The sequence below is a fragment of the Hydra vulgaris genome, chromosome 15 (assembly GCF_038396675.1).
Source record: "Hydra vulgaris chromosome 15, alternate assembly HydraT2T_AEP".
Classification (NCBI taxonomy): domain Eukaryota; kingdom Metazoa; phylum Cnidaria; class Hydrozoa; order Anthoathecata; family Hydridae; genus Hydra; species Hydra vulgaris.
The window spans coordinates 35,165,387-35,192,500 of NC_088934.1; the positions used below are offsets into that span (position 1 = coordinate 35,165,387).

Here is a 27,114-nt window from a genome sequence, read left to right on the forward strand (position 1 = left end):
TCTTTTGATAATGCACCCTTTCAATTACACATTTTGTTTGACAGCAAAGCCAAAAGAAACAAAATAGGGTGCTGAGATGCCTCGAGTTGAAATTGCTACCCATGCAGGCAATTTACTTTTAAACTTCACCTTGGACTTGTTTTTCACACCACAAAAAACTGCTTTTCGATTGCTTAACCAATATTCAACGTTTGAGTTCTTATCAGAGTGAGAAAATATGAAGTATGATTCATCATCGATTATGAATTCACATCCATAAAATTTTACACACACTCTTGGATGCTTCATTTTGATGTAATTACAAATGTCATCGGTAACAGAGAATTCAAACAGTTGATGTGGTTCAAAGGAAGTTATATCAGGATGTATTCCTGGGATACCAGCAAACTCATAATTATCATAGCATCCTAAAATTTCATCATCAATCCACGAATAGTTTATATTATCGATCTTTTTTCGTTTATTTGTTTTAACTATTTCTTCTGAAGACAACTTATTACTTTCAATGTTAGAATATAACTGGACTATATGAACTTCTATATCTGAATCACTGTCTGAATCGATATATTCTGATGCACTTCAACAAGAAAACTCTTCATCTGACTCCGAAAAGTCTTCGCTGTCACTTTCCATCAATAAATGAAGAGCTTCTTTTGCAGTAAACGTCTTTTTTGAAAGCTTAAAGATGAGAACCGATTATTATTTTGCATGTGCCATTTTTTTAGTTGAATTTTTAGTTTGAATAAAAAACTAATGAAAGACATGCCGTAAAATTTAACTACTTCCAGATCTTTTAGTAAAAAAATCAAAAAAATAATACAATTTTCCCCGATATATAAGTCTTTAAAAAAAAGGATTCTCAACGACGGCTATATCCGTCGTCCACATATAAGTTACCTTCGACGGATATAACCGTCGGATATAACTACTTTACCTTCAACGGGTATAACATACACTGTTAAGAGGTTAAATATATTTTATAAATCAAATACGTATAATTAACTAAATAACTAAAATACTAATTATTATGTAATATTGATAAGTTTCAGTTGTAAACTTTTATGAATAAACCAAGACTTCCAAAAAATATACTTTTTAAAATGTCATTTTATTAATAAGAATTAAATAATGGAAATAACTTGAACAACGTTAACATACGAATGCAATTGCGTAATCGGGAAACAATTTGTTGAAATAACAAAATAAACCTAATTTAAGTAATGAATACTAAAACAAAAATATAAATTAAAAAGCCTAAAAATAGCTTTCACTTGTTTTCAAATAGAACGATTTTATGTTTAGTGACTTTCATTTTTTTTTTTTGGTTACCTTGTTTTTGAGGTGCCCTGTTATATGAGCTTTCGCTTTTATCACCTTAATAACAACAAGTAATTAAAAAAATATTTTAAAGACATCATTTTCAAAAAAATTTTTGAAAATATTTTCCCTTATATAAAAACAAATAAGTTTGGGAGGAAAGGTGGTAAGGGCACTTAGTCCGCTTTGTATCGTTGGCCCTAGAAAATGCTTTAATTTGGAACAACCTAACGTTATTGGGACTTTACAACTCCTGAAAGTTTAAAAGCTCAACCTATTTTAGAGGGTAGTGAAAAAATAATTACAATATTTTGTACCAAAAAAGCGGGCAAGTTCAATAAAACCCCTCCTCAGGTCTTCGCTTCTAAAAAACAAAGCATATCTTTAACATAGATGCTCGTCAGGACAATGCTAGCGCTGAAGGTTTCGGAGCTGTTTCTAATCTGAAAGCTAGTGATACATTAAATGCAAGATCGAGTAAAAACAGACTACGGCCAAACAACACGTGAAGTTAAATTAATCTTTGTAAAGTATGGATATATGCTTGTCTTTATATATATTTTTATATATAGATATATATATATATATATATATATATATATATATATATATATATATATATATATATATATATATATATATATATATATATATATATATATATATATATATATATATATATATATATATATATATATATATATATATATATATATATATATATATATATATATATATATATATATATATATATATATATATATGTATACATATATAAATATATATATATATATATATATATATATATATATATATATCTTTATGTTGAAGAATCATTTAAGAACAATATTCATATTTAAATAACAACATTTTTTTTATGACAGTTTAATGAATGCTATTGATTATTTTCTGTAAGTGCATATTCCGAAATGCTCATTCAATAAGAAACTGTTTTGCAAGTATTCTTTTGAAATGATTTTTTTGCAAGTCTCTTTTCGTAAAACGTTATTACGGAATTATTTTTTTTTCGTTTAATTCATACCGAAAATGGATTTACGCATGTATAATTTCAGTAATGGCAATTTTAATTTCGGAAGATAAAAATGCAATGTTTTTCTAAGTTTTGCTTATCGGCTAACAACCCTACTATAGATTATGTTTAAAGTTGCAATTTTAAAGAAATTTATAATGCAATTTTTCCTAAACTGTCAAAATAAAAAAGTTTTTAGACCGACTAGTGCGAATTTTTTAGCCCTTTCAAAACATCTAGTTTTCACGGTAGAATCAATTTCTTCAAATTTTTTAACTTGCTTATTTTTTCTTTTAAAAGTTATGTTTTGTGCTATATCAGTGACTTATTGCATGCAATTTGTCTATAATCAATGTCATTTAGTATTGTCTTAAATTAAAGCAATCGTAAAAAGGTTGCTTAGAAACGGAAGAATAAATTTCAGCAGTATTGGGGATCGTCCATAAATTACGCAACGCTAAACTTCACTAATAATCAAAAAGTATAAATCAAAAGTTTTTCCTGAAGTTAGAAACAGTAGGCTAAATAAAAAAAGTTAAAATAGCGCATTAATTTTATTGAAAATGGCTGTGTAAAAGAGCTCTCCTTATCCATCTTTTAAATAAACTTAGCGATGCGTAATTTATGGACAATCCCTTAAACAAAAAACGCTGTTGCTCAAGTGTGGCGCTTTTTGTTTTCTTGTTTTAGGTTACCTTGTAAAACTTTTCTGCTTTTTTTAGTTCAGACATTGTAGGGTTCACTAGTCGATATAAAGCTCTATTGGCGAAATCATCTTTGAGGCTTTTTTTTTGGTTATAGGTGCTGTACTCGTGACAAAGCGTTCTAAATAATTTTCAACACACACATATTTTTGCTATTATTTTAACTTTTATAACAGAATTACAGTATTATGTAATAATAGATATTTTGTAAGTAAAATTATTGTATTTGATGTAAATTGATTATTGATGTATAGACAATCCCTTTAACAAAAATGCTGTTGCTCAAGGGTTCAAGCGCTTCTAGCTTTTTCGCTTTGCGTTATCTAATTAAACTTTGCTGAGTTTTTCTTTAGTTCAGACATAGAAGTGTTGATTATTTGATACAAAGGTTTACAAAACAATTAGCAACTACTTGTCACAAATCAATTAGCAACACTGAAATATATTGCTGTTTATTGACCTTTCATGGCAATAAAATGAACTGTAAAATTGTGTTATAATAGATTTTTTGTAAATAAAAGTGATGTTGTTGATTTAAAACTTTCCATATTAAAATTTATCAAGTTTATACAAACTTTGAGTTTTGTCACCCAAAATTAATTTTACCAAAAATTTCATTTGGTAATTTTAATACTTATTTGTTTTTTAAAAGTCAAAATTGAGAGCCCGCGAATTTCAAAGGACAAATTATGCGGTCAACAGGAAGGAGTATGCTTACGATCAAAGGCGTCGAATAGACCTTTAATTGTAAGATTTCATTATAAAATCGACAATGGGGAAGATACAGTCTTTACTAAGAAATCTAAAATGAGAGCTAAAGCTAAAAAGATTATGTACAAACTAATTAATAAATTAGATTAACAAAAGAAAGCCTAATGTGGATTAAAATCTCCATTTTTTTGTGAATCTCTGCAGCATGGATGTCAACATGATATTACTCCAAGTGTACAAAATCTTTTTGTCCGTTAACCAACTAATCTCAATTCTCATTTAACAAATGTCTCCATTTTAAAGCTCTTGTTCCAAGATAAATAATTTAAAAGTCAAACAAAAACCTTTAGCTCTAGGTTTACTCAAACAAATTAGACATAAGAATCTTAAGTAAACATTCTTCTACATTAGCGTTGGTTTTAAAGTCACACTGACCACGGCTGAAACAAGCTGTTTTGGAGAACGTTCATTTTTTAACATTTGAAAGAATGAAAAGTATTTATCGCTCAAATATATTCAGCATAATAAATACTTAAAAAAAACATTTTTTTAAATATTTTTTTTTTGAAATAATTATTTTAGTTAATAATTAAAAGGATATATTTTTAAATGACAAAAAGTGCATTTTTTTTCAAATGACATGTTTAACAAACAACAAGCTTTCATGTAAAAAGTAACATGCGTTGCATGTTTTAATACCATTAAAAATGCATTTGAAATTCATAGCACAACAGTTAGAAGGTTTAATCTTTTAAGAACTGCTTATAAATAATGGGAATCAATGAGGAACTGATAGTATTGAAGAACCTTTAGCCAAAAAGTACTTAAACCATCCTTTACCATTTTAAAATCAAGTTCACAAAAAACAGTCATTGCCGCAATTTTTTAAAACGAAATTATCAAAAAGCAACCAAAATAAAAAAATGTCGTTTTGCATTCTTTCTTCGATAAATTTGTATTTAATTACTTTCTTTAACATTGATTTCTTTTAAGTTAAAAAAATGATTATAACTAATTGAAAAGATAGGGGAAGGGCACCTATGATGGCATACTTAATTTTGAAGCTTCATTATTCAGTATCCATAAGAACAAAAGTTTTGATATGGATGCATTCTTTTTTACATGAAGAACAATAATAACCCTGGGAGTTTTCATCAGTTTTATTTTATTGTTAGTTATTTTTGTTTTAAAAAAAGGACAAACATGGAATCATAGGCAACTACTGCTCCTATAATGGTGAGGGGAGGATGGAGCTGGTTAGCATCAAGGGTAACTTGACAATTTCATTTTACTTTAGAACCTTTTCTCAGAAATACTAGAAATTACGCGTAATCATCCTAATTAACCTTTTCGTGCTACATAGCAGCTGTGTAGAACTTTGCACATGCGCATAAGAGATATTGCGTTTTATTTGTTTTTTAAATCAAAAACGTTTTAGCTAAAACTATTTTTTACTTTACTAACAGTTATGTAATTTTTAGAAAAAAAAAGGTTTTTTCAACTAGTCAATATTGGAAATCATTTACCTCGTTAGTATGCCATCATAGGAAGAAGTCATCTTTTCATTTTAACAACCTGTCTGCCTTGTTCAAAAAATAAAATTAAAGTAAGTATTTCTCTAAATGCACAAAATTTGGAAATAAAATGCATGAAAATTTCATATCTGCACATTTAATAACAAAATCACAATCTTAAATATTTAAAGGGATTGAAACTACAACAGCACATCCTAAAATCGATTTTTTTGATTATAAAAACAATATTTGTGCATAAGGGAAGTATTTTTACTAAAAATAATGTATTTGAGCAACTCTGGCGTAGCGGTAGCACACTTGCCTAAGAAGCAAAGGATCCGTAATTTAAACCCAACCTCTGGGCAAGTTTTGTGTAATCGGTTAGGAAGGAGGCGTGAACTTCCAATTAAATGCTCAACTGCAACGCTCTGTCATAAGTCCGTTTGGACTTCTTAATGCATCTAAAAAAATATTAGAAAAAATTAGTATTTATATTTTGGTCTAACCAATTTTCCGCCATAACCAATATTTATTAATATATGACCGGAATGCCATCATAGGCGCTATACAATTATAGGCGTCTTTTCCCCGAATGATAAACGAATTGGAGGAATATGAAATTAAGCAGCAATAACTCTTAAAGCAATTCAGATAGCGACACTGAAATTAATAAAGAAAGTAACAATTTATTAAATAATAAACCTTGCATACCCTCGGTGTGATATACTATTTCAGATTATTGGTCTTACATACCACAGAAGAAAATATTAAAGACATTTAGTTGACATTTTCAATAACTGCTTTTAGCTGTACTACTCGTAAGAATTTTATCTAGATGTCAAAAAAGCTCAGTGGGTGCTTGAAAGTAACAAACAGTATGAAAACGAGACAAAAAAAATAATTACAAAGAAGCAGCTTTTATATGATAAACTATCAACAGCTCACAAGAAGGTAAGCTAAACCTCTCAGTTCAAAAAGATAGCCAATATACAAAAATAAAGGTCAATCAGTTTAAAACTATTAAAAAGAGTACTTTTACACCGTAGTTTGTGGAGAATCAGTGCGCATTTCTGGCTACGGTGCCTTTAGGCTTTTGAATAGTCGCCGTCCTCTAATTCGTATACAAAGTAAAAATAATACAATTAAAACAATCTACCTGCTGTTTTTATTATTAATGCTTATTTTTTTAAATTTATTTAATATAAAATTATATTAATAAATTTACACATAGGATTACGTCTACGAAAAAAACGCATTTACTAAATTTTGTTCATTCATTTATAATAAATAAATTTTTGGGTTATGTAAAAAGATAAACTACTTATATGCACTGAAAAATTAGGCCGAACTACAGAAATTAAAATATACATAAAAACCTTAAAATGAAAAGAGTTTTTTACAAAAGAGAGGTGTAAAAAACTTAACATATAACAGTCTATTATAAAAACACCCTATTTCGAATTATTTTTTTTAATTATGCAGCCTGGTTTTTATTTATGAGATCGTCCATAAATTATGCGGCGCTAAATTTATTTTAAAAATAGAAATAGGAGCACTTTTACGCGGCAACTTTCATTAAACTTAGTTTACTATTTTGATTTTTCATTTAACTTAAGGCTCTGCAAAGAAAAACTTTTATTTTTAATGTTTAATTTATTTGCGAATTTAGCGTTGCGTTATTTATGGAAGATCCCTTTGCTTATAAAACCTAGGTACAATTGCGCATATGTATGTTTTTGCAACCTCTTTGCAAAATGTTAGTTTGCACTTATGCAATTTCGCACTTGCAACAGTTAGCTCTTATGCAAATTCGCAGTTATGAAGTTTGCACTAATATTTTTTTTAATTTTTTATTTAGGTGTCCCAACAAGTCCTTACGGTCTTATCACAGAGCACTGAGAATAAGCATTTAACTGGAAGTTTACGCCTCCTTCCAAACCAATGTTGTAAAACTTGCCCAAAGGCGGTGTTTGAACCACGAATCCTTTGTTTCTGAGGCAAATGCGCTACCACTGCGCTACAGCTTCTCATTTACTTATTCAGTCGCTCAAAAAATACATTGTGACAATAAAAGCCATTTGCAACACCATTGCTGTGAAAATGCAAGATAATTGCAGAAACAAGAACTATTCTAATAAAAAAAAATTGCGATTCCAAAGTATGAAAAGTTGCTATTAAAAAAACACTATGCGATTTGATGCAAATATTGATGACATTGTTGCTATATAACTCAACATTGAGTTCAAGAGACATAAGAAAGGAAACGTTCCTAATTTACAAATTACCTTGAAGCAAGAAAAATCTACTTTTGCCTCAAATGAAAATGAAATTTTCTTTAGAAACTAATTTAATGCAAATATTTCGTACAAGTATAAATGAGGTTGAATATTTTATATTAGTTTTGCTAATAAAGGTTTAACAAATAACTAATAAAAGCCTACACAATGAAACATTGGACCTTTAATTTATAGCAAAATTTTAGTTAATTAAGCAATAATTAAAAAAAAAATTTAAATTTGTTGATTCATACGCTTCAACATTTAGGACACTCAAATATTGTTTGTACTTACTCTCACCTGCCGAATAAATGAGGGAATGGGGGTCGACTTATAACTTTTTAGTTGATCCTCCTCCCTCCCCACCCTATCAGAACTCTCTATTTATTAACTTTTAAGAAATATAGTTTTTTGCTTTACGAAACCATTTTTGTCTTTCCTCAAATGTAGTAAATGAAAAACTAAATCCTAAAGTAAAAATCTTAAAACGTTACCGTTTTTGGATCAAATTTATCAATTGGTAACTATGTTACCAGTTAATATATTTAATTCGAAGTACATTAATTAGTAACATTTGTTAAAAAAATGCATTAATTGGTTACAAAAGTTATAAATGTAAAACAGTGATTTAGAAAAGAACGTCAGGAATCGCGAAACTCTGACATTTAAAGATATTTTGACAAAAACGGTTGTTTGTTTTATAAAATTGGTAAAATTATATTATATACAATATTATGTATGTCTCCCTCAACCCTATATAGTAGTTGCTTTGTAAAACTACATTTAGAATCACTTGGAATCTTGTGAATGTCTTCCACTGTATTGTGTAAATCAATGTGGCATGAAAATTTTGCGTAAAGAGGTATGATTAATAATCGATGAAACAGCTTTATATAAAAAAATATATTGTTAAATTTGGTAAGTAAATTATTTTTCAAATCTATTCATAGATATCATCCCATATCATTGATAGTTGCGCTAATACAATTATTTTTTGTCAATACTTTTCCATCGGATGCAATTTTAAGGTAAGAAATTAAGTTATAAAATTGTTTGAAAGCATCGAACAAAGTATCAGCAAAATATCACAGTGATAAAAGTTTCTTTGCCTTAACTTTGAGCCATACACTTCAAAAACTAGGTACTGTAAAGATTGACTTACTGTTTTTTCTTAAAAAAGATAAATTTTAAATTATGCATTGATAAAAAGTTTAATTTTGAGAAAGCCGTTTTTTAATAAAAAGCAGTTCTTTTTAAAAAAAAATTTTTTATATTAATCTAATTTGAAATATTTATATAAATTTTGTTAGTTTACATTTTGCTTTTTTAACTTTTATTACTTAAATTTAAAGCAATTCAAAAAATGGATATAGAAACACCCAAGTAAAGTTATTTTTCATAAAAAAAAGTTGCACAACAGAAACTGATTACAATTTTGAAACGAAGATACCTTGTTAAGTTAAAAAAAATTGTGTTGATATTCATAAAAAAAGAAGGTTAAACGGCTGGTCCTAAAATTTTAATGTTAAAGACATTTTAAGTCAATAGTTTATCCATTTAAACCCAACATACAACTTTAAATGCTCACAACTTTTGAACTAAAGTTTTTTTTTGAACGAAATTTAAAATCTAACAATGAATTTTAATTTATGCGTATAAAGTATACTACAATAAAACGTATTTCAGCTAGATTATCTTTGTTAATTACAGATTTTTGTAGCAAATCTACAAGTAGCCATTTTCAAAACTATAGCACATATATGCAATATTCTAACATGACATCTTTAAAAACTAAACTAATAATAAATACGTCAAAATCTTAAACTATACTTGAATACCGTGATGATCAGAAACCAATTACTAAATGAGTTTGTTTGAATGTTTTAAAGAATATGAGCTAAAGGAAACAGAAAAACAGAAAGACAAAAATGTTTATAGCTGCCTTACCTTGACTGTAAACATGCACTTTCCGATCAAATGTCACCTTCCAAGAAATTTTGTAGTTAACCATGATGGGTCTTCTATTAACCGAAGAGTGTTTGTCTATGATTAAGCGGCTATCTAAAACCCAGGCCTATTAACAGCATAGTTCGAAAAACAAATGGTGCTCAATTAGTTCAGAAAACCTTTCAAAAGTTTGTTTTTGCAGATTTACTTAATGTTGGAAAAAATAAATTATTTCCTGATGCAAAACTTATTATGCTTTTGATGTGTTGTGTTATTGTTCTAATAATTATTTAACCGACACACAAAAAATGTTCTGTTCACAAATTACCTAAAGATCCAGAAAAATACGAAAGATGGCTTCGTGCTTTTCCAGCCTTAGCAATTTTAACTGCAAGAATGTACAAACTAATCAACATTTACAGCCACGGACAGTTTGTATTATATGTGGTTACTATTCACATGAAAAAAAATAACTACTAAAGTTAATAGTGGTATATGAATACAATGAAAAAATTAGTTTTTAATCAACTGAACGTTACGGTGGTCTACCAAAGTAATTTTATTATTAAAGTTATTACTTTAAAATATTGTTTGAAAAAATTATTTTATTGTGATTTTTTATCTGAATTTTTTATAAAGTTTTCACTAAATTTTCCTTCTAGTTTAAAATATGAGATATATTATCATCTATTCTTATTTTATGTAACAAGTGTGTAAAAAATCTATGTAACTATTTTGAAGAAAAGGTTGAATTTGTTTGAAGTGATTAAATATTTTGACTTATGTTTAATTATCGAGAAAAAATAATTTTGATAGAAAGTTTTTGAAAATCACAAATATTAGTGCTGTATTGTATTCTACCGACACTATTGTTTGTGCTTTTGAAGATATTGCTGCTTCAAGAGCACTTTACAAACAAGTTAGAAATGATTTCCAGCTTTCCGGTGTTTATACTCTACCAAATTTGACGCTTTTAAATTAAACAATGACGCCTTTGTTGTATGCATATTTACCAAATTTACAAATTGCTAAAGACAATGTGTTTTAATAGTATATTTAGTGTTATAAACCTCATTAACTTATTTTAGGTGGAGAACTTTTCGAATAATCTGTTAATCAACACGAAAATTATACAAAAACAATATTAGCTGCTATAATTAAATTTTATTTTGGTGAACCCACTTTTATAGTTTGGATAATTCCAATATGCTGTCTTGACTCTTTAGTTTTATCAAAAACAAATTCATTTGATTTTTAGTATGAAGTTGCTTTTTCTATATTTAGATCAGTTTCAAATGTAAATAAAATCTGTATTGCAAATCTATGTGACAATAATAACATTAATGATAAGTTTTTCTCTCTCTTTGAAACTGTTGTAGAAAAACAATTGTTGACTAAAATTAACTTGTTTTTACTTCATGATTATGTTCATGTAAAAGAAAACATAATAAGTACTTGAATTACTGAAAAAACTCAATAAAATACTGTTTAAGGGCAATGGTAATAATATAAAAAACTTTAAAGAAGACTTAAAAAAAATGACCTTAAGAAACGTTAATGCTAAGATGGAAAAAGACTTGTGACATTTAAATAAAGCTTCAATCGTACCGAAGACTGTTGAGTGGTAAAATGTTTCCTTGTATATGTGAGTTTTGTGAAGAAATTTGCTCTGTATATTCAGAAGTTATTAAAACAAACTAAATCAATGTTAGAGGAACTTTTATATTACTTAAAAAGTTTATTAATGCCTGGAAAGTTAATAATATTTACAGATTGGTGATTATAAAAGGTTATGAGATCCGTTGAATTTTTTTACTGAATTAACAGATGACCTTTTTCTGTAACAACTACTTTCTCTGTCAAAAATCTGTAAAGAAACGAATTACCATAATTGAAAAAAAAGAAATTAAACAGTGACTTTTGAAACAACAAAAGCAATAACAAATATATTAAAGGGTTAGTTGAATTAGCGAAATATTTGTTAAATACATCACACAAGTTTATAAAGTTCGTGAAAAGAAATTTTCTGGCTTGGTTTTACTTCAAACCCTATTCAATGAGCTTTAAGTAAGTTGCGTTAGGGGGCTGATGGTATGTATTTTATTTCGTTTCAACAAGCCTTGGAAAAACTAAAATTAAAAGCTCAAAACAACTACTTTATATCATGATTTAAACTTTTATAACTTAAAAATGGTCATTGTTGCATAAACTGTCAGAGGCAATTGAGGCAAAAAAAAAGTGAAATATTTTAATATTTTAAAACATTAGAACATAATTAAACAGAATATTAAAATGGGTTCAGTATAAATTGTTTGTTCCCTTCAACTAAAGAAGTTTAAGAAGATTAAAAAGACCTTAAGACAAATACGTATTCGTATTGTAGTGAGTTTAGTGCTAATCTCAATGACTTAGATTGAAGTGATTTGACAAAGCCAACTAAAATTTTATGTAAAGTTACTTTCTTTCGTTATTTATTTTCTATTGCACTCGATTTGACTTTACAAATTTGTTTACGTTACCTTTCTTACTATTTACAATCAATTAACGATTTTTATTTTTTGGGTTACTTAAAAAATAATACGCATTGTATAAAAGTTATAAAATCTTGTCAAAGATTTTTTAAATAAATGCTAAAACTCAATGCTAAACACTCCAAGTTCTTCAAAAAGCCAGTTCGAAAATCTTTAAAGTAAGTTTTAAAATTTTGAATTTCAAGGTGAACACTTTGAATGATTACATTATTAACATAGTTAATAATTTAATCATTTTTTAAAACTCACCTCTGATAGCTTTTCACCAGGTGAAAAATAAAATTACAATCTAGTTTTTATTCCAACAAAAGTTTTGGTCTAATTCATAATAAAGATAAAAAAATTTTTAATGCTGTTCAATTTTATTTTTTTTTAGATTTGTTTAAGATTCTCGCAAATTTTTTTTAGTGCAATAATTGGTTAACACCACTAACTATTTAAGTGCAATAATTGGTTGACACCACTAACTATTAAAGTGCAACAATTGATTAACACCACTAACTATTTAAGTGCAATAATTGGTTAACACCACTAACTATTTAAGTGCAATAATTGGTTAACACCACTAACTATTTAAGTGCAATAATTGATTAACACCACCAACTATTTATAGTTCTTTTAATAAATCCTCATCATAACTGAACTTTTCCTTATATACCTGGCAGTAATCAAAATTATATGAAAATTTTTTCAAAAATCAATCTCTTTTAAAAACGTCAACTTTTAAAATGTACTTCTTCTGAAAGACTTCCTTTGATAAAATATTCTACAAGCTCTAAAATATCTTTATTGTGAGCCATCTCTTTTACCCTAAAATTTCATTGATTTTAAATCAAAGTGTTTACTTTAAAATATATCATCTTCAATAACTTTGTTTCTATAAGTTTGCTTCTAAAAAATACTTAAAGCTTTAAAATTTAATAGGAATTCAATCATCATAATAATACTTTTACTTTGACCTAGTTGCTTCGTAGGGTTGTTTGTGCTAACCATGTTCCAATAAAATTTTAAAAAACTTTTACAAACTTTAATTGGTGTAGGAGATGGTCTAACTTCCAAGTTGAGTTTTGGTTTTTTGGCTTTTTTTTTAACTTGATCCACATGTTAAACTACTTCAAGATATAAGACATATAGCACATTGACAAAACTGTTGATTTCTGGTAAAAACAGCATCCTTAAACTAAAAACTTTTTTTTAACTTTTTTTTGCAAGAATTTTTGTATTTACAAAATTACTATAGTTGTTACAAAAACGAGATCGAGAAATAAAACGGTTTGAGCAAAACTAAAGAGAAACAAAACGATTTAAACAAAATTAAGCTGGTATTACTTTTTCTATTTTTACTAAATTAGTTTGACACCTTTCGCAAATTTCATTTAGAATATCATTTAAATTCATCTTGTCAATGAAATTTTTAAATTTCATTAAAGAGTCATTTTTTGAAAGAATCAGGCAGTCAGTGGAAGAAACCCACTCCAAACTGCATGATTTTTTTATATATTGATCAAAATATAGAGAATATGCAAGGGGAAAAAAAGTTTTCAAAATTGATTCGTTCTCTCGGAATCTGGGTTTAAAATTTTGAAATTTTTTAGAAATTTAGTTTTGCCACCTTTGAACCCATTTTTTTGGCTAGGCAAAAAGTTGCACATAATTTTTGTAGTTAATATCAGTTGCAACCCAAACGCTCTCTCCAAAAAATATAAAAAAGTTGCGTGGCATTGTGCGGTTGGTTTATTATCGTAGTTTAAAAGTACAAAAACATTCAGTTTTGTCAACTTTTAATAGGAGTTATTTCTATGGGCGAAGTGTTGCACACAAATTTTTCTTCAGGATTTGTAAGTATTGAAGGTATTGAGTCTAGAAATGCAAAGAAAGTTATGTGATACCTAAGGCCTATTCATACATTAAGGCTTAAAATTGAAAAAAAATGTTATGGTAAACTTACAAAACGACCTATTACGGCAGAGACGTTAAGTTTTGTAAAATTATGATCATGTTTTATTTTTAATATAACATGACCCTAAAATAATTTAAAGGAAAAATTATGTGACCTTTAGATTGAAGTTACAATTAAAGGTACAAAGTGTTAAAAATAATTAAGTACGAGGAGATATTTTCTGGGACGCACAGATAAGGGACTCGGATCGGATTTCGTTCAGCAGCACAATAAATTTTCTATCTTCCGAAATTTGCCTTTAGCATTGCAAAATGCATTGCGTTTAATGTTTAAAAAAAATTTAAGAGTTTCTGACTATGATGTAGAAATCATAACAATTGAAATAAATAATATTAAAGTACAATATACGATCAGAAGTACACTACTTAAGTTTATATCATAAACAAACACTTGTGGTAATTGAACGGATGTATACGATATCAAAATTTTGGAAGAACTAGTTAGTGGACAATTATCATAAAACAATTTATTTTACCATAAAAATGTCGTAACATTACTTAAACGATCTTTAAAATTTGCATAAGTAGAGTAGATATTTTATCATGTTATTGAGAAATAGGGGCTGCATAAATAGAACTTGTTTTTAGTTGAGTATGGAACAAAATAAATTTTTTTATGAAAACTGTTCTTGTTTTTCAAAAGGAAATTGTGGATCATTCAAAAAACATAAATTATAAACAATACGTTCTACATTCATTACCTGGGAGATGGTAATATCAAGAAACACCTCATCAACTTAAAGGTAATTATGTGTTTTAAATGTACTAAGACTGTAATATAATTTTTATAAATACATTCTTTGTAACTACTTTGCAGTAAGATTTTAAGACAAAGCTCTTTGTACAAAAAGAAATGGCTCTTTTAATTAATTGCCCACTCTTTTAATAAATAATCACTAAATTATTCACGCTCTTGCAATATTCTATTTTAATAATAACAGCAATATATTTCAAACTTGTGAACATTTTTTCTTAATAGTAAGAATCAAATCATAAACAATGCTTTAAATGAAGCACCAAATAATTGTTTAAAAAAATGTATTTAGGTCATGCGATCCAACAATAAAAATGTTTACGAACAGAATAAAATTATTGCAAAGAATTTAACCAACGGTAAAACTAATGTTCACAAGAGATTTTTGACTAATCTCTTAGAAGCTGTGAGAGTGAAACTAAGGTTCTTAATCTAAGTCCAATAAAGTTTAGATTAAAATGGAAGTTCAAATATCTGGGAGATACAACTAAAGATAAGTTAAAACGCAAGTATGTTCGCTTGAAAAACTTATTAAACAAAAAGTTTGCGGTAGTAGTAGCATCTGGACAAGAGGAAGTATTTATAGATTTTCTTAACAGTAAAAATGTTGATGAAATAAATAGCCCTCTCCCAGATGAAACTATTTGGGTTCAAAAAGTATACAAACAAAGTGATTCCATGAAAAAGTTAGTTATCCTCTTGTTATTAGACTATACTAAGTATAACAAAAAGATTATAATGAATACATTTGAGTGTACCAAACATCATACAAAAATAGCAAGAAAATGCCATGTATCTCATGAAGGGTTAGTATTTTCTGAAAAGAAAATGTTCGTCCAATCTAGTCTTGATCAAAAAAAGTGTGAACATTTCTTAGATTTTATATTTATCAGCGGTATTTTGCAATATGTTGCTTATGGAATAACCAAATTGAAATACGATAGCGGTGAAGAGCAAAAGATAACGCATGCAATACTGACGACAAATATATAGTCACGCTATCATGTTTCTTCAAAATAGTTGCAGTGAATACAATTATGTACCATTATCCGATTCAGGTTTGTGGAAAGTATTGCATGCAATAAACCGTCAAGTCGAAAAAGCATAGCTGGATTAGATGATGTCACTGCTATATATATGAATGGTTTTCAAACATTACAAAAATTGGCACAAAGATTTAATTCTAAATCTCTCGAAGCTGCCCTTAAAAGGAAAAAGGTATCTGAAAACAAGTTATCAAACCAGTTGTCGTGTCAATTACTCAAGCATTTTTTCTTGTAGCTTAAGACATGCTTTATCAGATCCATCTGAAAAAAATCTTTAATCCAACATAGAGATTAAACGTTAAAACTGCCTGCTAGCTTGAAGATTTTTGTCAAAAACTTCTTTCAGTTCAATACAGAGAGGGCCAAAGAGAGTATTTTGGCAAGAAAGGAATGAGTGTACTTGTGGATAAATTCTCCATAAATAAAGCAGGAAAGTTACTCAAGCGTGTTTAATTTACTGCAATGTATAGGTGTAATCAGGGATTAGGTGATGTTTTTTCTTTTGCAACTGCAGTTTTAGACTAATTTAGAATTGATAAACCGCATATCAAGAAGATGTTTACCAAATCTGATAATGCCGGCTGCTATCAGGGAAATCTTTTAGCTGAAGCAATCTACAATGTATGCAAAGAGAAATATATAAAATTGCTGAGATATGATTATAATGAACCCTGTTGAAGAAAAGATCAATGTGACTGGGATTGTACAGTTGCAAAGACAATCTTAAAGAGTTACGTTGGTTCTAGTAAAAATCTTTTTGCTGCTGAAGATATACACAAAGCTATGCATTATAGTTTTGGCGCTAAAGATGCAAAACTAGTAGTTGCTTAAATTAGCAATGATAAAACTGAAGTCACTGGACCAAAGATTAAGAACATTAGCAACTACCACTCATTTGAGTTTGGTGAAAAAAGTATGAAGGGGTGGCGTTAATTCGATATTGGTGAGGGAATTGAACAAGAGTATAAAAATCTTAAAATTCAACCATCAATTAAGTTGTTGTTGCCATATAGCAAAACAGATAATTCAATTAAGCAAAATAAGTCACTAAAAGAAAAACGGAAAAGAAGTAACAGGCAATTATGTTCATTAAGATTTTGCACTGAAATTAATTGTAACTTATCATTTAAAAGCGATGCTGAGTTGGAAGAACACATGCTATCCGGTCTTCATACAGCTCCAAAATCATAAACATCATTGGATAAAGTTCGCAACTCGTTTGTTTGAGAGATGAAAATTACTTCACAACTAAATATGCCAATTTCGTCATTCTCTATCAATGTTTTGTATATGACAAACCACATTGCATTAACATTTTTGTATTGCAAGGTTGGGCATTACCAGTTCGAATTTCTCTTAGATTTTCAAATAATTAGAAAGCACTGTTGTATAGATACTTATTCGTGGAGAAAAATCAGGTAATAAAATGAGCCATGAGCACGTTCACATGCAGCTGAGAAGGGAACTTCTGGATGATCAATATGTAACTAGCCAACAGATAAGTTTTTCATTTTCAAGGTAGGCATTGTTGCTACAAAAACATTTACAAATTAGATTATATTTCGGACTGTTAAGTATTACTTTTGCAAATAAGAAACTAAAATTTCGGTAAAAGCTGTAATTTTGTGTGTCTGTTTACATATGTTTAAAAAAGGCGCACAATTGATATTGTTGTAGATTTAGTAAACTAAAAAGAAAATGTATGCTGGTAGAACCGACAACAGAAAATGATGAAAATAGTCACATTACCAACAATAAAAAAGTCTATGGCAAAAACGATGACTGAAATCAGACAGGGGATAATAAAGATGATAATAAATATGAAGAAGACATCACCGCCCTTGCAAAAGAAATTTTTCTTGTATGGAAAGTGAATGATTGGGTTGCTATTGTATATGAAAAATAATAGAATATTGGATAAATTGTGGAAGTTATATTATTTAAAGAATATTATAGTTTTTAAGTTTTTGTTTTGTTTTACAAAATCGTGCTCTAAAAATAAAAGCAATACAAGCAAAATGTAAAAATAATTTGAGAAAGACATTATATTAGAGTTTGTAAGTTTTACTGAACGTAAACAAAAATAAACAAATCATAAACTCTATATTATATTATTTTAAAATGTTGCGCTAATACTTTTAGGTATCTATAACTGGGATCAGAGTTAATTATATGAATAACGGGCAAGAGAAGAATACTTTTTGTTGGCCAGTCACTCCCGAGGAAATAAACTTCTAAATTGAAAAAGTTATCTGTTTAGGAAATGCTCCTTTTCTAGTCAATGGTTGTGGCGATAATTATTCATTATCTGAAGAAGATTATAGTATAGTCATATCACTATTCTTTAAAAAAACTTACTGCAGCAGAGAAAAATATAAGTGTGATGTGGTGGATAATTTGTATGATGTGTGTAAATTACTCTATTTTTGAGTGAACAACTAATTTTTAAATGGAAATATATTTAAATGTTTGTTTTATGTTTCATTTAATTAGTGATATAGCTTTCTTGCTGTTCGATTTTTTTTCAGTTTTTAAATCATGTTATATCATGTGTGTGACAAAATCACACAAGTTTTTTTTTTCACTATGTTAGGGCTTTGTTGTATTGAATTTTGAACATGTTTACATTTTTACAAAACTTAGCGCCTCTGCCGTAATGGGTCATTTTGTAAGTATACTATGGCATTTTTTTTTAATTTCAAGCCCTAATATATAAATAGGCCTTAGGTATCACTTAACTCTCTTTGTACTTTTAGACTCAATACCTTTGATACTTACAAATCCTGAAAGAAAAATCGTGTGCAATACTTCACCCATAGAAATAACTCCCATTAAAAGTTGACAAAGCTGAAAGTTTTTGTACTTTTGAATTAACATAACTAGCCAACCGCACAGTGTCACGCAACTTTTTTATATATTTTGGAGAGAGCTTTTGGGTTACGACTGATATTAACTACAAAAACTATATGCAGCTTTTTACCTTGCAAATGGATTCAAAAAAATGGATTCAAAGGTGGCAAAACCTAAATTTTTAAAAAAAATTATCAAGCATTATTAAAATTTTAAACCCGAATTTCGAGTGAACGAAACATTTTTGAAAACTTTTTGGAGGAAATCACTTTAACAGTTTCAGTAATTTGCCTAATTTATACAAAAAATGGTTCTTAAACTTTACTTTTGTTTTGAAATTTACTTAAACTTTTTCTTTAATTAAGCTTATTAAACAAACTTTGCTTTTACTTTGACAAAGAACTAGCTTTGAAAACGGCATTTCAAATGTAAAGAACGTATTAATATTTGAGTTTTAAATGAACATTTAACGGTATAACAAATAAAAAACAACTAAAAATAATGCACAAAAAAAAAACTAACAATAAATTATAAATCCGTTATTAGTAAATTTTTTTATTTTAAACAAGTTTTAATAAATCAGGTGGTTGGTTTAGTAATGAGTGCAGTTTTCCCTACTACTTTTTTTAAAAGAAGTTTATAATGCAATTTGACTTTTGGGGGAAAAAATGTTTTTTTGGGTGTCAAATCTTTTTAAAGTTAACAAATTATTGCGTTAATTATTTTAATGACTATTATGTCTTTAAAATTTATAGACTTTATCTTACGTCATGAAACGTTTTGCCAAATATTTTTATTCTAAGAGTGGGCTTTTCCAAACTTGCTCTGTGTCAATTAGTAGCAAACTGCCTTGTTTTTTGTCTTCGTTAAACTATTTTTATCAATATAAAAAAACAAAACAACCTATATCCCTATAATCGTTATATCTCTCTCTACCAAATTAAAGTAAATGTATCTCCACCGTTTTCAATAGTTACGCACCCTCAGCATATAAATTTTAGCATTAAATCTGCTGCTCTAAACAACTAGACACCTAAAAACAATTTAATGTAAGTGCTTATAAAAGTTTATATGGACTAAAAATAAAAGATAAAACAAAGTATAACTATAAATAACGAGCACCAGGTATAATTCGCTATAGGGAATTATACCACAGGATACTGTGGTATGTTTACATCGCGTTTTGTAAATTGCATAAGAAAACATCTAGGTCAACATCATCTTTTTACCGCAACAAGTAAAATGCAATTATCTAATGTTCAAAAAAACTTCTATAAAAACTTGCAAAACAATCTTTGATTGACTGTTTAAAAAACCACTTCTAATATATTAGGAATATTGGGAAATTATAGTTGAACACAAGTCAGAAAATTTAGCTTGTAGAAACAAGTTCACATAAAGAAAAATAGATAGTGATATTGTGTAAGAAAATGCAAACAGAATTTGGTGAGACATTTTAGAACATCTTATAGAACAATATTGTGAAGAAATGTTTAATTCATAATGGTTACTGAAATACATTGATAAGCAAAAAAATACTTGTTTCACGAAACCAGCAACTGATATGGGTTTGCAAAGGTAGAGGTATCTTGTCCCATTAGGCATTAGTGCAGTAAAAAAAAAAAGGCTCTTTTTCCAATGCAACAAAGGTTATATTCTGACACAAGACAACGCTTATACCAAAATCTAAAGATTTGGGTCAGCAACATGAAAGATGAGTTAGCAAAAAAAGAACCAACAAAAATAAAATTTTCATAGGTCATAAAGCCGTAGGTTATTAATAAATTAAAAAGGTATGTTCAGAGTCAACTTCTAGAAATTAAGCAAGTTAATAAAAGTACACAACTAGTAGCTGCTAGACATTACTGAGAGACATTTTTCAAATGAAGGCTTTGTTTCTTATTTGTATAATGTTTTTCAAGCTTGTTAAATGTTAATAATTTCGTCACTCATTGTTTATTTTAAAAATAAACCCATGTAAATGATATGAAGGTAATATATAATTCGAATTTTGTATTACCCTCACGTTTATCTTGGTTAACGAAACGTGAAAAACTAAAAAACTATCAGTTTTGTCTGTATTTATATTTATCTTTTTTTATAATTATATAAGTTTATATAAACTACATAATTATATGTATATCTAATTTTAGTGCACATGTTTAATTATTTGTACTAGTTATTTAACAAAATAAAAAAATATATAGTTGAAGCAAAATGCTTGCCTTCCGTCGAGTTAACTTTGATACCCAAGGTACCTTTGATAACTATCTTTGGAATTACTTTTTCAGTATTTTATCTTTGTAATATCTCTGTAATATTATTTTATTATTTTTTCTATTTTCAGTGTCTTTGTTTTAAAATGAATAAACATTAATCAGAAGTTTACGAAGGTTTCATAAAATCGATTTGAAAGGTAAAAAACTGAAAAATGAAAGTGAAAAAAATTTATAAAAATCTGTATAAAAGTGTTAAAAATATTTTCTAAACAGCAATAAAAAACGTTTTTTTTATATACTTATTGGTACATAACTACCAATCCGTGAAAATGAGGACCTACAAGAGGATGAATGGAAGTTGTGTTTGTTGTTCACATTCAGAAACTTAGTTGTCAGTGGCCCTTCAGTGTTGTCAGAAGGGTTTCTGAAAGCATCTAAAACTTTCAAAGTTCCATATGGGATATTGCACAACAGAATGAAAAATAAACATTGAAAACACGTAGGACACCCAGCTGCACTCTCTTTTGATTACAAGAATCGCCATTTGAAGACAATAAACGTTCATTGTGATTGGAAAATGCCTGTTGGTGGATTAGATATTCGTTTAATGGTCAAGCATTACCCGGATCGCTACGGAGTTAAAAGCAGGTGGTTTAAGAACAATTTACCAGGTATCAAACAAAAGAATGGGGGATAATCCTGAAATGTTGGCAAAAAGAAAGTCGCATCAAAGGTCCATACCAAAGACACATTTTTCTGACTTATTGTTGAAGTTGCATCAAAGACACAAAGGACAGACCTGATTTCTGGCTTTTTGAGTTGCGGAGTAATTCCACTCAACAGAGGTGATGTCTTGAAAAGACTGACAAATGAGAATGGCGATGTTGTTGGTAAAAAGGTTAAAGAAATTTATGGTACAATTGTTGTAGAAATGCTAAAAGATAAAAAAAAATTTATAAACATTAAAAAATTTAAAAAAAAATTAAATCCAAATGCAAGGTTTTAAAAATACAGTAATTCTAAATCGCAGTGTCACAACGAGTGATATTCTGCACTTTTTTTGCCATGCTAAAATCGTTTTTTCCTATTTAAAATCAATTTAAAACAAAGCGTCGTTGTTTCACATCACTTTATGTTTCACTGTTATACATGTGGTCAAAATAGGGCTCAGCTGCAAAAATACCATTTCTGACTACAATATGAGATTTAGAACTTTTATGCCCAATTAATAATTTATATGTACATTTGTTTATTTTACTTGTGCATCTTGATAAATAGAAGAGCCCAAGAACTTCGAGCCTAGCCCCAGCCCGAGGGGAGAGAAGCATATATTTTTTAATTTTATTTTAGGTGCCTCTTGAAGACCTTACGGTTATGTCACAGAGCACCGCGGAAGAGTATTTATTCAGAAAGTTCACAACTTCATTCTTCCCAATGGCTCTAAATATGTCCTAAGCTCGCTTTAAAACCTGGATCCTTGCTTGTAAAGCAAGCGCTCTTACCACTGGGGCACGGCAGCACAAATTCCAAACCCCTGAGCCAGTCTGACCCTGAAATAAAATATATGTTTACAAATGATGTAATCTTAATATCAGTCAAGCTTTTATTGATCTGTGTAAAATATGTAATTTTTTATCGTTATTTTCATTAAAATATTTTTATTATAAGTTATATTTTGCAGGGAATGAGAAAAGAACAAGGTACTCATGTCAATTCTTCAACACAAAACCATCTTTTAATGGCAATATCAAAAGTAGTTGCACTTGAAAATAAAATTATGATAAATGAGGAAGAAATTACCTCTCTTAAAAATGAAATGGTAAGAAAGTAATTTCAATAAAAAAATTATTATAATTAAACATAAATTCTAAATATTTTACAACAAAATGTATGTGAAAACCAACTACTCATTGCGTCTAGCTCTAAATATTTGTGAATGTGTGCTGACGGTTGGAAAGTAAAAACATAAACAAAATATAAGGTAATAAAGAAAAAGAAGATAAAATAGACAACAAATCAAAAAAAAGAAACAAAAAAAAAATTATCTTAACAATATTATAATATTAACAAAAAAGACTGGTAATTAATGTTTTTGATTTTATGGATATTTAAAAAAGGAAAAACTAAATAAGTTATGGTAGTTAGTTTAATGGTTATTACATCGTTATAACCATTAAACTTTGGTTATAAACCAAAAAAAATATTTTAGCTATACAATAACGATATTATCAGATTAAATATTAAATGATAAAAAAATAAAAAATAAACATTGTGACAAATAAGTTGTAACAAATAAAAATGTTACAACTTATTTATTTTTTTTCATATGAAAAAGCAGGAATGTTAATTTAAGTGAAGTATTTATTGGATTTACAAATCTGCAAATATAAAAAAAGTTTCCTTGTGTGGTGGGCGTTGTTTTAAACAGAAAAAACAACTAAAAATATCAAAACTAATTAAAACTTTTAGTTAACTTTACTTAATAAACTTTAGTAATTTATATTGATAAATCAGTTTCTATTAATTATTTATATTTCATGATAAATAATAAAACATAACTCATTTTTTACCATTTTGCTACTTTTTATTTTTTTTTTACTTTAAGTTTCTATTAGAAAATTAATACTATTTTTCTCATAAAAAGTAAAACAAAGGAACACGACACAATCATTAAATTTGGAAAATGAATATCCTGTTGGTGAATCAGTAACTGTTAGATAGTTAATGATTTTCAATAGCATTGTTTGATAAAAACTTTTGATATTCATCTTCTTGAAGAATTCTTTTAGTTGGTGATTTTCTTTGATCAGACATAAATGGAAGTGAAGCTGTTACTATGCTAGCCGGGTATTGCAGGAATAAGCGTCAGACTATAGAGCAAACGAAGTCGTTTTGCTAATGCTCCTTTGCGTATTAAATTTTTATCAAAATGTTTTAAGCAGATTATAGATTATTTAATGACAATGCTGAATTTTCTGTTAAAAAATTTTCTGTTGAAATATTGCAGATTCGTTTGAAAAATCACAATTTACTCTTGCAGTGTTAATAAATCTATCAAAAGCCTTCGATACGATAGATCATGAGATTCTTATTAAAAAACTGAAAAATTATGGAACCTGCGGTAATTTTTTAAAATTACTTAAGTGCTATTTAAGCGATCGTAAACAATATGTGCAAATTGATGTATCCTCGACTAAAAATTTACAAGATATAACATGTGGAGTCCCCCAAGCGTGTATTCTAGCACCACTTCTTTTTCTCATTCATATTAATGATCTTTATAATGCCTCAATTTTAAAAACAGTAATGTTTGCTGATAACAAAAAATTTTTTCTGTTTAGCAATAATTTCATAACACTATTTAATGGCATAAACATAGAGCTAATTAAAATTTCAAAATGGTTTAAGTCAAATAAGCAGCCAGTTAACATTGAAAAAACTAATTGGGCTCTATTTTATCCAAAATTAAAAAAATATCTTTTGCCAAAGGATATCCTTCAAAAATAAATAAATAATGTTCAAATAAAACAATCAAAAGATATACTTTTTCTTGGTGTTTTTAACAATAAAAGCAATACGTGGAAAAATCATATTGAAACCTTTCGCAACAAATTTTCAAAAAATATTGGAGTATTATGTAAAGCGAGAAGTTTTGTAAATAGACATGCATTAGTTCAACTTTATTACTCGCTTATTTAATGCCATCTAAATTGTTCAAATATCGCATGGGGTAGGGCTAAAAGTAAGTCAATTAGATCCTCTTTATTGGCAACAGAAGCATCTAGCACGATTAAAAAACTTTAAAGATCGTTTTACTCATTCAAAACCACTTTTATTCAAAATGAGTATTTTTAATATATGCCAACTAAATGTTTTTAACATTCTTTGCTTTATATTTAAATGTAAGATAAACGTAACTCTTATATCTTTTCAAAATTTATAGGCAATAAAGCCCAAAAATAGATATGATTTAAGAAATGATAATTTCATTTATCAATTTTATTCGCATACTAATTTTGAAAGGTCTCTTATATCTTCTCGCAGAGCTTTTTTGTGGAACTACAAAAATAAAATTTTTTAAATAGTTTTAAAAAATTTTGATTTTTCCCAAAGTTGGAATTTTTCTTCTTTTAAAAACAAACTTAAAAAATGTTATTTTCTTAAAAGATAATATTTTCGTGTTCTTCTTATCGCGTTTCTCTTTTATAAGTGTTATCTAAATGTAACTTAAAACATTTGATTTTATTTTTTATTGTTTTTTTTTTTTATTGTTTTACTTTTCATTTTATATTTTTTTGAAATAATTTGTTTATTTTTGTATTTTTTAAAGGTTCTTGGTGACAGGATCTTACGAGCCTCTTCGAGTTTCCGTGTTCTCATATGTTATGTACCAACAACATTTTTACCAGAACATATTGTTAAATAAACTAAAAAAAAAAAAATATCTGACCAATAATATATTCTGTTAAAAAATCTTAACTTTCTCAAATCATCATCTTGTAGAAAGTCAAAAACTGGGATAACTTTACCACCATTATAACAAGAGTTACAACAAACAACGCAGCATTTATTAACGATAGTTACTTAAAATAACTAAAAAGTAGAAAACAAATACAATACAAAGTTTGGTGAAGTTTAGTGGAGATTTCTATTAATCTAACGCAAAAACTTTTATCCAGTCTCAGATTTATATACTCAAAATTTATAGCGCAATAATAAAAATATTCTGAGAAAGTTTGTCTATTCAATAGAATATATATTTTTTCAAATGGCCTTTTATATTTTTTTAAATTGAATTAGAATAAAAGACCGTGCACACAAAACATAGTAATGAGCCTTACTACAACTTACCCCTAAAGTTTTACCACAGATTTACAGTATAAAGACAGTGGGAGTTGCCTAGAGGTTTATGTAAAATTATAAACTCATCACACTTTAACATATTTATCTTTTATATTTAAAATAACGTGTTCCCTATGTGTACAGTACAGTTGATTGGATGGGTTTTAAGGTATAAACGCTGTCCTACCAAAATTCCATGGCACACTTATATTCTAACAAAATTTAAAACTGAAATAATAAAAGTGGTCTTTTACTAATTCAAAAGAATTTTAAAAGAATGTCAAGTTTAGCTACAATTTGGCAATTTTGGTCAATTCTATATGATATTAAACAAATAAAATCCAATCACTTATACTATTAGGTTCTGTGAACCAAAAAAGTTCCTGGTTATTTTTTAATTCTAAATAATTCATCAATATAAATCAAAACATGTATTCTATTAAAACAAGTTTTACAAAAATCTATATTTAAATGACTAGCACATAAGTTAAAAAAATGTTAACATTTCAGAAAGGTTGTTGAAATACTTTAGATTGTTAACGGTAAAACTAAAACCAAATTTTTTGCTGGCATGGCTGTATTTTTTGTTCCTCTGCGCAACTTGAATTTGTTTTAATGTTGTTTTTTATTTTAGCACCAGCTGATTCTGAAGACTGTTTACAAAACTTTCCCAATTAAAATTCATATTTCTCAACGAATATTTTAAAATGGGCAGTGATTGAACTTTCAACTTTACCATCAGTACTTTACCCAAAACCTGGTTACAGTACTCCCGCAAAATTGTATAACTCACCTCCACATCATTTACCTCCAGTCCTTTTCCAAAGGTTGATTTCAGATTGTTCCCAAATGTACTGTAGACAACCCTGTCAAAGTTTCTTTTCGGAAAAAAAAGATATTCTTTGGTCCAATATAAATCAATATAACTCTACTTATGTTTCCTCCGAAACTTCCTTCATAGTATCATTGACGCAATGCATTTATTTCACTTTAAACTCTAACCAAAAGGAAATGATAGATTCAGCCAGATGGTTGACCAAACCCATAAACGTGCCTAGCTATGGAGGATGTATAACATCTAGTATTAATCTATCATCATCTTTTTGACGAAGACATAGGCAGACAACATTCTTAAAGTACAGCATATTCTTGTAACGATAATCAGCATCTACATATGGCTGACTCCAGTGTTTAAGTTTCTAAAAGTTCTAAGGCTTCAAGACTCAAGACTTTAGTCACCCTTACACCAACTACATGCAAAGTTTTGCATGTAGTTGGTGTAAGAGTGAGTCAAGATTGGAGTTTCAGGTCCCTTTGACCTGAAGCTCTAATCAGAATGTTGATTAATTTCATATCTGATGCCAGTAAAAATTTTCACGTTTATAATTGCACTAAATTTATAATCTTGGATAAG

At 28.0% G+C, this 27,114-nt stretch overlaps 1 protein-coding gene across 4 annotated transcripts in view; it reads left to right on the plus strand.

Moving 5' to 3' along the window:
- The window catches only part of LOC136091425 (TNF receptor-associated factor 5-like), a 113,524-nt gene that overhangs the window by 49,724 nt on the left and 36,686 nt on the right, over positions 1–27,114 (plus strand). For 3 of the 4 annotated variants that reach the window (XM_065818998.1, XM_065818999.1, XM_065819001.1), the window contains 3 exons: positions 8,340–8,414; positions 8,503–8,580; positions 22,540–22,677. In XM_065818998.1, coding sequence (XP_065675070.1) covers positions 8,340–8,414; positions 8,503–8,580; positions 22,540–22,677 — 291 coding nt within the window. The remainder of the gene's footprint in view (positions 1–8,339; positions 8,415–8,502; positions 8,581–22,539; positions 22,678–27,114) is intronic. The other variant, XM_065819000.1, reaches the window with a different exon arrangement.